Raw genomic sequence first — 11,745 nt, 5'->3', positions numbered from 1 at the left:
ATATATATACACACACACACACACACAACCAATTTCTGGTAGATATCCTGTCTCATTCATAAATATGCCAGATAACAAAAGTAAAATGGGTTGCATTTGGTGTTTCATGTTGACTTTAAATTGAGCTGTGCTCAATGTTGACTTTAAATTTTCCTACCGTGCCAAGAAGCAAAGATTCCCAATTTTCATTTGCAAAAGACATGATTTCATGATCAAAATCAAAATACTTCCTCTTGCAGCACAGGGAGAGATGATACAGCACCAAATGGGCCAAATCTACCCTGCAATCCAACAGAATGAGGATCATCAGAAACGACATTCAGCTCTTCAGATCAGTTCTGCAGTCCAGCAAACAGAACAGAAGCAACACTCTTACCAGGTCATTGGAAGCCTCTGGATGGTCTCTGGACCATTTGTGCACACTGAGCACTGGAACTGATAAAAACTGAAAGGTGAAGAGGAGACACAGATGAAAAGGTTTAGACAGAATTAGCTTAGCAACAGCATGTGCTTAACAACGGCATCAGCCTCACCGGTCTCCATAGAGAAGAGGTTTGGTCAGGCACTGAGTGCAAGCTTCATGAAACCACTGCCCACAACTCCCACACTGCAACATCTTCAGATTCCACCTGACAAAAACAACATGCTTCAATTTAGACACACTCACTCCTGAAAAAACATCATTCTCAACTAAAATGAAGGCATAATTGTTAAAATTCACTCTGAACTAAAATGAAGGCATAATTGTTACAATTGTTAGTTGGGCAATTCCTTTTTAAAGAATCTACTTAATACATTTCCTGCATATACAGTACAATTCACCCAGAAAATATTTAGACACCTAAAACACACTTCAAATGTCTGAATGTCATTACAATTAACTAAAACTATTAACACTAAAACTGAACCATTGATTAAAAAATAAAATAACGCACACACACACACACAGAAATAAGAGTGACAAAACATTTAACAAAATGGAAAATATAATAATACAATAAATTAAAAAATTCAACATTCCACAAAATGGAAAATATAATACAATAAAATGAAAAATATGATAATAAAAATGAGTTAAAAATATTAAAGGAATAGTTGACCTAAAATTTTAAATTTGCTGAAAATTTACTCACCCTGAGGCCATCATGTTTGGAGAAATGTAGCATTCCATCTCTTGCTCACCAATGGATTCTCTGCAGTGAATGGGTGCCATCAGAATGAGAGTCCAAACAGCTGATAAAAACATCACAATAATCCACAAGTAATCCACACGTGTCCAGTCCATCAATTAACATCTTGTGAAGTGAAAAGTTGCGTGTTTGTAAGAAACAAATCCATCTTAAAGGAATAGTTCATCCAAAAATGAAAATTTGCTGAAAATATACTCACCCTCAGGCCACAGAAGATGTAGATGAGTTTGATTATTCATCAGAAGAGATTTGGAAAAATGTAGCATTACATCACTTGCTCACCAATGCATCCTGAATGGGTGCCGTCAGAATGAGAGTCCAAACAGCTGATAAACCATAATAATAATCCACAAATAATCAACACGACTCCAGTCCATCAATTAACAGCTTGTGAAGTGAAAAGTTGCGTGTTTGTAAGAAACAAATCCATCATTAAGCTGTTTTAACTTTAAACCGTTACTTCTGACTAAAATACCAGTCTATAATCCACAATAACGCTTCCTCCAGTGAAAAGTTAATCTCCTGTTGTTCTCTCACATCAAAATCCACTGACATGTTTGTTTAAAACTGCTTTGGACTGTTTTTGCTTGTAAACGTGTATATCTGTGCTTGATTTTCCATATGTCTTTCCTTATTCAGACCAGAAGACTTTTTTTTTTTACTGGAGAAAGCAATATTATGGATAGGGGACTCATATTTTTGCCAAAAAGAAATGGTTTAAAGTTGAAAATTTCTTAATGATGAATTTGTTTCTTACAAACAGACAGCTTTTCACGTCACAAGACATTAACTGATGGATTGGAGTGGTGTGGATTACTTGTGGATTGTTGTGATGTGTTTATCAGCTGTTTGGACTCTCATTCTGACGGCACCCATTCACTGCAGAGGATCCATTGGTGAGCAAGTGATGCAATGCTAAATCTCTCAAAATCTGTTCTGATGAAGAACTATAACTTAAACTGAAATGTTGCATACTGCATACTGTTTCACACACTACTTTTCCAAATAGTAGACCAAATCAGTATAGCCTATATCGCACATTGTGCAGTCGCAGTACTCTAATATTCCATTCTAAACATCGTCATAGTCATGTGAGAATGATATAAGTTGGACTCACTCTCCTGGTCCCGCACAATAGCAGTAACACTGCTGCTGGTTAGTCAAGTGCTGCGGGTCCCAGTCTAAAGATGACAGCTGATAGGGCAGTCGTACTTTCATGATCTGCATGAGCCGTGCGAAACGTCCTCTTTTTAACGCTCCCCCTCTCTAGGACAGAACACAGTTCGTCATTCCAATGTATCTCACCTCTCTGTGACACATGATCTCCTGTCATGTAAGCACATTTAACAGCGATTTCATCTGAAGATTGAATTTGAAGAAGACACGCTGAAGGAAGTCATTAATATTTCCTGCTGGGGGGGTTGGTGAATATGATTTTATCTTCAAATCAGCATGTAAGGCCTGTGAAACGAGCGCGCTGACAGACGGATTAAAGCACAGGCCCGTTTAACGCAGCTCTACCACCGCCATCACCTGCAGAGTGCTGCAATGTAATAAATACGCAGTCAAGTGCAGGAAGCCATGGACACCCTTTACATCTCAGAGCAAGATTAAAGCTTGTGTGTGATTTGAAATAGACCTTGAATGACAATTTTGTCCATGTTTCTAAATATTCATTTCAGGGTTTAGGCGAGGTACAACCTTTGTTGCGACTGCGAAGACACATTGGCGACATATCCAGCTGTTGGGGTCAACTTCAGGTTCAATGGGCGGTGTGTGGCACTCTGGATGATAACCTGGGGAAACAATGGATCAAGAAAAAAATGCAATGCGAGTAACACATTACTTGATACACAAAGACTAAAATAACTGTGTAAGACAAATGGAAGAAATCGAAACCATTTTCATTTGTCATATTACCATGGCGACATTTGAGGCAGTTTACAAGAGGTTCTTTAAGAGGTGGAGCATCACAGATACAGCACACCTTCTCTCCACCTGAAGAGACTGACCACAACAAACAAAAAAATTAATAATTTACTGTACAGACAACAACTAGATGTTTCATTATCTAGTATAAGTCAACATTTTATTTTGGTATTTACTTGAGACTAATAATTAACAAAAAAATAATAATAAATACATTAATGTAATACATAGTTTCTCATTGTCAGCTTTTAAAAAACAAATACAATTTTAAAGTGCCCCTATTATGGATTTTTGAAAATTAGCTTTCATGCAGTGTGTAACACAGCTCTAAGTGAATGAAAACATCGTGCCAAGTTTTAAATCTGAAAGTGCACCGTGTATAAAGTTATTGTCTCTCAAAAGAAAGAGTCGACTCTGAATCATTGAAACGAGTCGTTTTTAAAACGAATTCCAAGCCGTTTCATGTTGACGTCAAAATGAAACATTAGCATGTTGCCCGCTCACGTGTTGGTCTTTTCGCATTGGTCTGAATGAAAATGCTAATTCATTCTTTGCCACTAGGTGCCGCTTTTGGACCGTAAAAATAGCTGTTTCCCCGGTAACGCTGTACACAAAGCAGCACTGCGCTCACAAACGCTGCTTTATCAGGCATTACACGCATGATGAAATGAAAGTGAGACCACTCGGACCAATCACCGCAGATTAGCGTCACGCAAAGGAGGGGTTTGGAATGAATCGTTAAACGAATTGTTTGGGAGTCATTGAGCAAGTAAGGTAAAAAAAAATGCATATTATAAGACAATGAAAGTGTTTGCATGCATGTCAACCTGTTGTTGGGGACTCCCAAAACCAAAATATGAACCTTTCATAACCCATAATAGGGGCACTTTAATGTAAAAGTGATGTGTGCCCTTTTTTAGATGTTAAAAAAGCATCCCAACCAGCCTGAGACAATCAAGAGACCTCATCTGAGACCTCATGGCTCAACCAATAATGTGAGTTTGGGGTGGGACCCTGTTTGATCAACCAATGGCAGCGTGGCATTAAGAAAACCTGTTTAAAAACAGTTTTTTTTTTTTATTTATTCTTCCATTTGCAGACATAAGTGGCGCAATGGACACAAACAAATATTTTTCAGAATAAATTTATAGTGACAAAGTAGTAAATAACTAACTTCAATAAATAACTTCAGCTCCTAATAAATTGCTCCTAATTCTTTAGGGCATAATTCTGGTGTTAATTCTAGAGTTTCTAGAGTTTAATATAATAAAACCTGTCTAGAACATGTCTGGGGCATATGTAACCCCACACAAAAAGAAACATTTAAGAAATTATATTAAAAAGAATTATTCAAAAATAAGTTGTAATTATTTTTTTAGCATATTTTGCCTCCAAAATCTCATTACTGTAATCTAAAAAGAAATCTCATTCTCATTACTATAATGCAAAATAAATTAATTATATATTATAGTATTTAAATCCATCATGGCAGTGTTTGTTGTTATCTTTAATTTAAGTTGAATCACCATTGAGAAATCTGATAAAATTACTCTCTCTCTCTCTCTCTCTATCTATCTATCTATCTATCTATCTATCTATCTATCTATATATATATATATATATATATATATATATATAATAATGCATAATAATATATAACATATAACAAAATAATAGTCCTAAAAATAGGCTTCATTTTCTTTTATTTTGGATGTATTCACTTACTTTTTGAGTTTGAATCTAAAGTTTATTCACTTACATGAGTGGATGTCTTTCCTGAGGACCCAGAATTCAGAGTTATCCTCAAATCTAACCAAACAGCACTGCTTGATGCTGTCCACCTGCCAAATAAATACAGTCAAACATCACAAACAACACTACACTGATTTACATGAATACAAGTCACATTTTCAAACTCGCTCTTTCTGTCTCTCTGCAAGTGTCCTATTCTCTCTTCCAAACTAACTTAGGCAAACAGCAAACTTACTCGTCTGACATTGCCAAGGTACAGAAGTCCATCACTCCACCTGGCTAAAACATCCTCTCCTTCACTAACTCCCCCCATCCTGGAGAGCGCGGGAAAGAAAAGTGCAAAAAAAGATCCAGGGGCATTAAAATGTGTTTCCACACCACAGCAGCAAACAGCAGCAGCCTAAAGGGTTAAACTCTGTGCATAGCGACAATATACAGCACAGACGGATAAATGATGAAGAGTCAATGCACATTGCAGTGCCACACATGATCAAAAACACTGACTGCCTTATGCAACGGACCATATTATATGCAGATGACACAACAATGCATGAAAGAGCGCGCAATTGATTGCATGCAAAACGCATGCCCTAATCAATGCACCTAACTCAGAAGAGCTGACACACATGATGGCACGCGCATGCACATATCAATTAACACGCATGACAGATCATACGTGGACGGGATGTACCTGTGTTAAGTGTTCTGCTCTGCTGGGGTCACAGAGAAGGGGAAGAGATGTCAGTCTCACATGAAACGCCTGATGCCCGGTGTTGTTCTGCGTCTCAATCACTGTCCCGAATAATCGGCGCGTTTGGAGAGTCGCGGCGGATCAAACGCGCGTCACTCAAGCCGTCAGTGCGCAACCGTCTGTCCGTCCGTCTCTCTCTCACTGTCTGTCTTCTGCTTCATGTTCCCAACCTCCCTCTGTCTCTCGGTTGTTGCTATCATGCGTGTTAGTCAGGGAAGCGGCATGAGAATCAGCCCGAGAGAGACGCCATCATCATCTCTGCCTCGCTCTCCTTCGACTTGTTGTGACGCAGACATAAAACACAGGGAGATGGAGAGGGAGGGAGATCCGGAGAACAAACATGAAAAACACTTATTGTGCACTATATATATATATATATATATATATATATAATGATTATTATTAGTTATTTTGCTGTAGTATTTTACATAAATTAAATATTATATATATATATATATGTATGTATGTATGAAGTCAGGGTGTCAGATAAATGTGCTTCAGCAATTTTTTAGATGGAGAGGGAGGGAGATCCGGAGAACACCTTCACATCTGTACGAATGACCGACATCCCACCTGCGCCCGACCCCACAGGCGCTCGGCCGGTGCCGCACACTCACGGCGGCTCATTAGGGAAAGTTTGGGGCTGTAATTAGTCCAGCAGGGCCGCGCAGTGGACTTTTTGGAGAAAGTTTGGAAATGCCCTTGGGTACCGGCAAAAATCTGGCAACGCTGTTACGCGCCCTAAAAAATATTTGAACCTGCGAAAGAAAAAACACAATGTTAACCGGTATGAGGGTAGATAATCACAAATCAACGTAGTGAGGGCTGAAGTCAGGGTGTCAGATAAATGTGCTTCAGCAATTTTTTATATAAAATGTATATTATTAATATTATTATTATTATAGGTAAAATATACGAGAACAATTTTGACTTACACTTTTATACTATTGAAGACAAATGTGTTAACCAAAAGGTAATATAATCTTATTTCATGTCACAACACATGGCCTACTAGTAACAAAAGCAGATGAGGTAGATCAAAACGAACCAAATTCATGATACAGTATATCAAACACATTGTAATGACAGTAGTGCAGGAATGTTCAAAATGGCCTCTGACGTGTCTTTTGTAAAGCAGTTTTTGGATGGTCCAGCAGAGGGCGCAAAACACAAAGATGCAATGTGCAACTAGAGACTGGCTTTATTCCTTTGCCAAATTACAACTCAACAAAGGCTGCATTTTAGATTCTTTCTAACATAGTGATTCTTCACACAAACTTGAAAGTGAAACACACATTTTATATAACATGTTTCCAAGCCATTTAAAGAGCAAACCTGAAGAGCTTGACAAGGGTGATAAATTATTCATAAGCACCCAACCGCTATTTTAATTAGTCCACTCCAACGAATTGAATGCATAGCTCGCGTTACTTTTATGCTTTTATTCACCATAACAACCTTTTAATAAACACAGAAATCTCCCTCAGACATATTATTCCAGCTAGACGCAGAGCCCTTGCATAATAACACATAATAGCTTCTAATTTCATAACAGATGGAAAGTGTCCTGACAAACAAAAGGTCACAATATGGCTTCTTGTGCATACTGCTTTGTTTTAAAATGGAAAATGATGAGCCTATACATAAAAACATAATTTAATACCTTTTGTAATTGTCAGACATTTATTATGGATAAACAAAACATTCAACTGCTTAAACCTAATTCTAGTTTTTCCAAACCCCCCTTGGGTTGCTAATTTATGCCATATGTGGTGTGCTATGATTGGTAATAAATGATAATAGATAATTGTATGATATTTATTTGGTGACTAAAGCAATTTATCGTTTTCCATGGCACAGTAAGCATGCTATTTTTTGTCCTTATTTTTGTTGTTAAAGGTCTTCTTGCCTGCAAGGTCCTGCCATAAAAACATTGCAAGGTCGGAGTGGTGGAGTCCACAGCTTGCCTTCTCCGCTCAAGGATTAGCTTTAAATAATCACCCTGCTAGGAACTGCCCAGAAATTCAAAATCATAAATCATTTACATCAAAAACTTCAACACCACCGGCCACTTAAAATGCAGGCTGTGAAACAACACCAGGTAATAAAATACAACCTTGACAATGTGTGAGCGTTCACTCTCTCTCACACACACACACACACACACACACACGCACGCACGCACACACACACACACACACACACACACACGCTTACACATGCAGCTAAATGGGACTTGTTATTGACATACTGTTCATAAATAAAGCTAATATTTATAAATGGGTTGGGTAGTTGACACATAACATCAAAACAAGATTTTAGGTTAAAATGTATATGCATGTATAAGAGTGAGGCTTTTTTTTTTAACTCCATGTAGTCACTCAGTTAACATGACATCATAGAACCATATTTGCATAATAAATAATGATACAATAAATAAATAAATAGAAAAACATTGATCAAAATGAAAATAAAATCAAATAAAAATTGCAAAAAAATATTCAGATGAATGGGGGTTAGAGCAACATAAAATGAGATAATAAACATATAATAAAATAAAACTAACTACAAAAAAATAAATTATATTTTACTTTTTGTCAGATGGATGAAGGAAAAAGTGGATAATAACATGAATGATATATAAGAAATATAATTATTTTATGTCAGATAAATTAAGGGAAATAATGTAGCGGGAATAGCAGTAAAATAAAATAAAATAAAAAAATAGTAGCTAACTGCAAAAGTAACAAATGATATCTCAAAAAAGTAACATTATTTTATTGCAGATGGTAAAAGTAAATTATATATAAAAAAAAATATTTGTTTTTTTGATGAATGAGGAAACTAAAGTGACTGGAGTAGCAGCAAAATACAATAAAATTAAATAAAAAATGGTAACTGCAAAAAAAAATATATAAAAAATAACATTCTTTTATTTCAGATTAATGAGGGAAATAAAGTGGCTGGAGTAAAATAAAGAGTAACTGCAAGAATAATAAATGATTTCTAAAACATTATTTTATTAGAGATGGGGGGAAAGTGGCTATAGCAGTGCAACAAACAAACAAAATAAAATAAACAAACAAACAAAGTTGAGTGGCTATGCATTGCGTAAACATAGAAACGGGATGTCCGCGTTGCTTCGGGCGCTTCCAGTACAGACAGCTTCGTTTACTTTTTATTAGAGCAATCTTGTTGTGTCGCGACGCGTCCGGTGTTTTTGCCAGCAACGCTGCTTCTCTGAATTTACCGGGCAGCGCTCCTCATCAGCGCGTCCAGCCAATGACCAGACGCGCTGGAGTGACAGCAGGAACTGCGTCCAACGCGCCGCCCGCGCCTCACCAGCTCAGACCTCACCAACACAGCCAGCTCGCCGCCTTCATCGGGCCGATAAGAATTGACAGGCGAAGCAGGAGGGGGGAGATATGGAGGAACAGAAACTCTGACTTCCGAGGAACCCACACGCAGGCGCGGATGGACGCGATATTGGTCTCCTAACAGGTATTTCTGCGTTAAGGTTTGGTGCGTGAATGAACGCGAATGTTCGTCTTCTTATGTGAGACGTGAAGAGAGGATATGTCATATATAAGCAAACTGTAAGTTCATAGAGAAAAGTTCTTAATAAAAGCATTCGCGTCCTGTGCGTAACATAGCTATTTTGATATCGCTGGGAATTAACATTATATGAAATTTTGACACGTTCCTGTTTAGACTCAATAACCGGAAAATACAGTTAAGCTGAGTGCTTTAGACAGGGTTGGGGGTTAGATGAAAGGGAGCTTTATTTTCCTGTAAGGTTTGACCTAATTCACTCTTGTTTTGCACACTAATAAATGTTTATCCCTGAGACTGCATTCAGAAGAGTTGTAATGTGAACTATGATGTTCATGAACTTACACTTGTTTCAAAGATCTTGGTTATTGCTGTTTGTGACAATGGCACTGAGTTCTAATGGTGAGCTGCTCTCTTTCCATTCTTCTTTTCCTGAAAGAGATCTCTATCTGTAGTCTAAAATAAATACCAGTGAGTAAAAGGCGAGGGAGGGGCCTGAATTCAAATTCAAAGTTGTCTCTAGGCAAAGGGAATGTAAATGATGAAAACAAATGATCTACCAGGCATACAGCTGCCTGTTCCTCTCCAATGACCTCTCTTTTGTTTGTTTTTTTGGGGCCAGCAGCCCCATCATGCTCCCCCGAAGTATGAAAACATCTGGAGTAGAGCTGCCGGGAGTGGGACAGAGAGAGGTGCCCCTCATTGGATATCGACCCCTACAGCCAGAGGTCAACAGCCCTGCGGATCAGCTGTGGAAGGAGAATGAGAACAAGGAGGCTGATCACACACAGGCAAGAGGACGATGACATCATGATTTACTCCTGATTTCAAAAACGTTTTGTCTGTGAAAGTAATTAATCTTTTTATCCAGCATCAAAGTAATCAATAGTGACAGTAAATACATTTATAATGTTGCATAATATCTGTTTTCTCTATTCTGTTCATCAAAAAATCCTGAAAAAAGTATCACCGTTTCCACAATAATATAAAGCAGCACAACTGTTTTCAGCATAGATAATAATCAGAAATGTTTCTTGAGGATCAAATCAGCATATTAGAATGATTTCTGAAGGATCATGTGACACTGAAGACTGGGGTAATGATGCTGAAAATTCAGCTATGATCACAGAAATAAATTACATTTTAAAATGTATTCAAATAGAAAACAGTCATTTTAAATTGTAATAATATTTCACTTTTTTTATTGTTTTAACTTGTGTATTTGATCAAATAAATGCAGCCTTGATGAGCAGAAGAGACTTCTTTCAAAAATATAAAAAAATCTTACTGACCGTAAAGTTTTCAGTGTATTTTCCCACTTTTTCTAACCATATAAAATTAGTCGTTCTTAAAAATCCACAAGATGTCATAATTCAATAAATGTAGGAGCAAAATAAAACAATAAAATAAAATAAACAAAATAAAATAAAATAGGGGTCATTATTTATAATTATTATAGTTATTTATTATAGGGTTACTATTGTTAACAAAAAAAAAAAAAAATCCATTACTTGAAATGAAATGAATAGTAACTAAAAAATAAAATAAAATATAAAAAGCAAACTTATTTTATTTCAGATAGTTGCCAAGGCAGCACTTCTCATTTTCATTTAAAGTTGAAGAACTAAAATAACTAAAACAAAATCAATTAAAATTAAGAACCTAAACTATATATACATATAATACAAATGACAAAAAAAAATAAATAAATTACTAAAACTTTAAAATAAAATTGAAAACAGAAAATATAAGAATAAAACTAAAAACTATAATAGTATATCAGTAATACTAAAATAACACTGCTCATTGGGTTGGGTTGCTTTGTTTACAGTGGGTTTCTGTGGTAGATAAGAGCACACATATTTATACATAAGTTTCTGAATGCTGTGGTTTTCTGTGTTAGATCAGCTTTCACTTGTGGATTAAAACTTGAAACAGTATATTCAGCCATGTTGTGACCCTTTCACCCCAGTGTTTTGATCTGAAGTAACATAGGCCTTGTTCTCATGAGACATTTAATCATAAGGAAACTGAAGCTCCAATTGCGGAGTTCTCAGAAAAGCTGCAGGGGCTTTCGTTGTGACTCGAGAGGGTAACTAGCTGCAAATGTTATTTTAAAGGGGGTCTATTACATAACTAACTGTGGCGATATAAAGATGCCAAGCTGAAAGTTAATACAATTCAAATATGCTCATCTGGTGCTCTGTGATTAAACCTGCGTTGTGTTTGTTTTAGCGGGAACCGTTGTGTTTTGGCCGTACTATGGGTGGTGAGTTTCTTATCAGCCTAAGGCAAAGCCCTCGTGTGCTGCTGTTTGACCCCACCTGGTATTCTCTCATGATCTGTGTTTATATACCGTCAGCTGCTGCAGGCGCTTTGAGATTACACGTCATCAGCTTACATACAAGTGTTTCCTTCAAATCAAAGGGGCTTTCAATGAGGCTCGACCACTTATTATACCTCATTTTAAAATAATTGTGGTTGTCACAATACCAATACTAGTGAAATATCACAAATTGTAATACTAATTGCGATATGATATAGGTTTTAGACACACAATTTATATATATA

General features: G+C 36.7%; 2 protein-coding genes across 5 annotated transcripts in view; one reads left to right on the top strand and one right to left on the bottom strand.

The window, feature by feature from the left end:
- The window catches only part of phf1 (PHD finger protein 1), a 12,876-nt gene extending 6,953 nt beyond the window's left edge, over window positions 1-5,923 (bottom strand). For both annotated transcript variants that reach the window (XM_016456629.1, XM_016456630.1), the window contains exons 1-9: window positions 5,563-5,923; window positions 5,107-5,185; window positions 4,879-4,960; window positions 3,111-3,197; window positions 2,892-2,986; window positions 2,308-2,456; window positions 534-629; window positions 377-445; window positions 158-281 (exon numbers count right to left, since the gene is read on the bottom strand). In XM_016456629.1, coding sequence (XP_016312115.1) covers window positions 158-281; window positions 377-445; window positions 534-629; window positions 2,308-2,456; window positions 2,892-2,986; window positions 3,111-3,197; window positions 4,879-4,960; window positions 5,107-5,184 — 780 coding nt within the window. In that variant the 5' untranslated portion in view covers window position 5,185; window positions 5,563-5,923. The remainder of the gene's footprint in view (window positions 1-157; window positions 282-376; window positions 446-533; window positions 630-2,307; window positions 2,457-2,891; window positions 2,987-3,110; window positions 3,198-4,878; window positions 4,961-5,106; window positions 5,186-5,562) is intronic.
- A 2,928-nt stretch (window positions 5,924-8,851) lies between these two features.
- LOC107665651 (ral guanine nucleotide dissociation stimulator-like 2) overlaps window positions 8,852-11,745 on the top strand; it is a 26,070-nt gene continuing 23,176 nt past the window's right edge. Inside the window, exons 1-2 of one of the 3 annotated variants that reach the window (XM_016456620.1) lie at window positions 8,852-9,123; window positions 9,800-9,965. In XM_016456620.1, coding sequence (XP_016312106.1) covers window positions 9,807-9,965 — 159 coding nt within the window. In that variant the 5' untranslated portion in view covers window positions 8,852-9,123; window positions 9,800-9,806. Of the gene's footprint in view, window positions 9,124-9,796; window positions 9,966-10,010; window positions 10,025-11,745 lie in introns of those variants that run through there. The other 2 variants (XM_016456619.1, XM_016456622.1) reach the window with 2 other exon arrangements.

This window comes from Sinocyclocheilus anshuiensis, unplaced genomic scaffold, assembly GCF_001515605.1.
Source record: "Sinocyclocheilus anshuiensis isolate Anshui unplaced genomic scaffold, SAMN03320099.WGS_v1.1 scaffold980, whole genome shotgun sequence".
NCBI classification, from domain to species: Eukaryota; Metazoa; Chordata; class Actinopteri; order Cypriniformes; family Cyprinidae; genus Sinocyclocheilus; species Sinocyclocheilus anshuiensis.
Note: the sequence above shows the minus strand (reverse complement) of the source record. Positions and strands in the feature narration are given on the sequence as shown.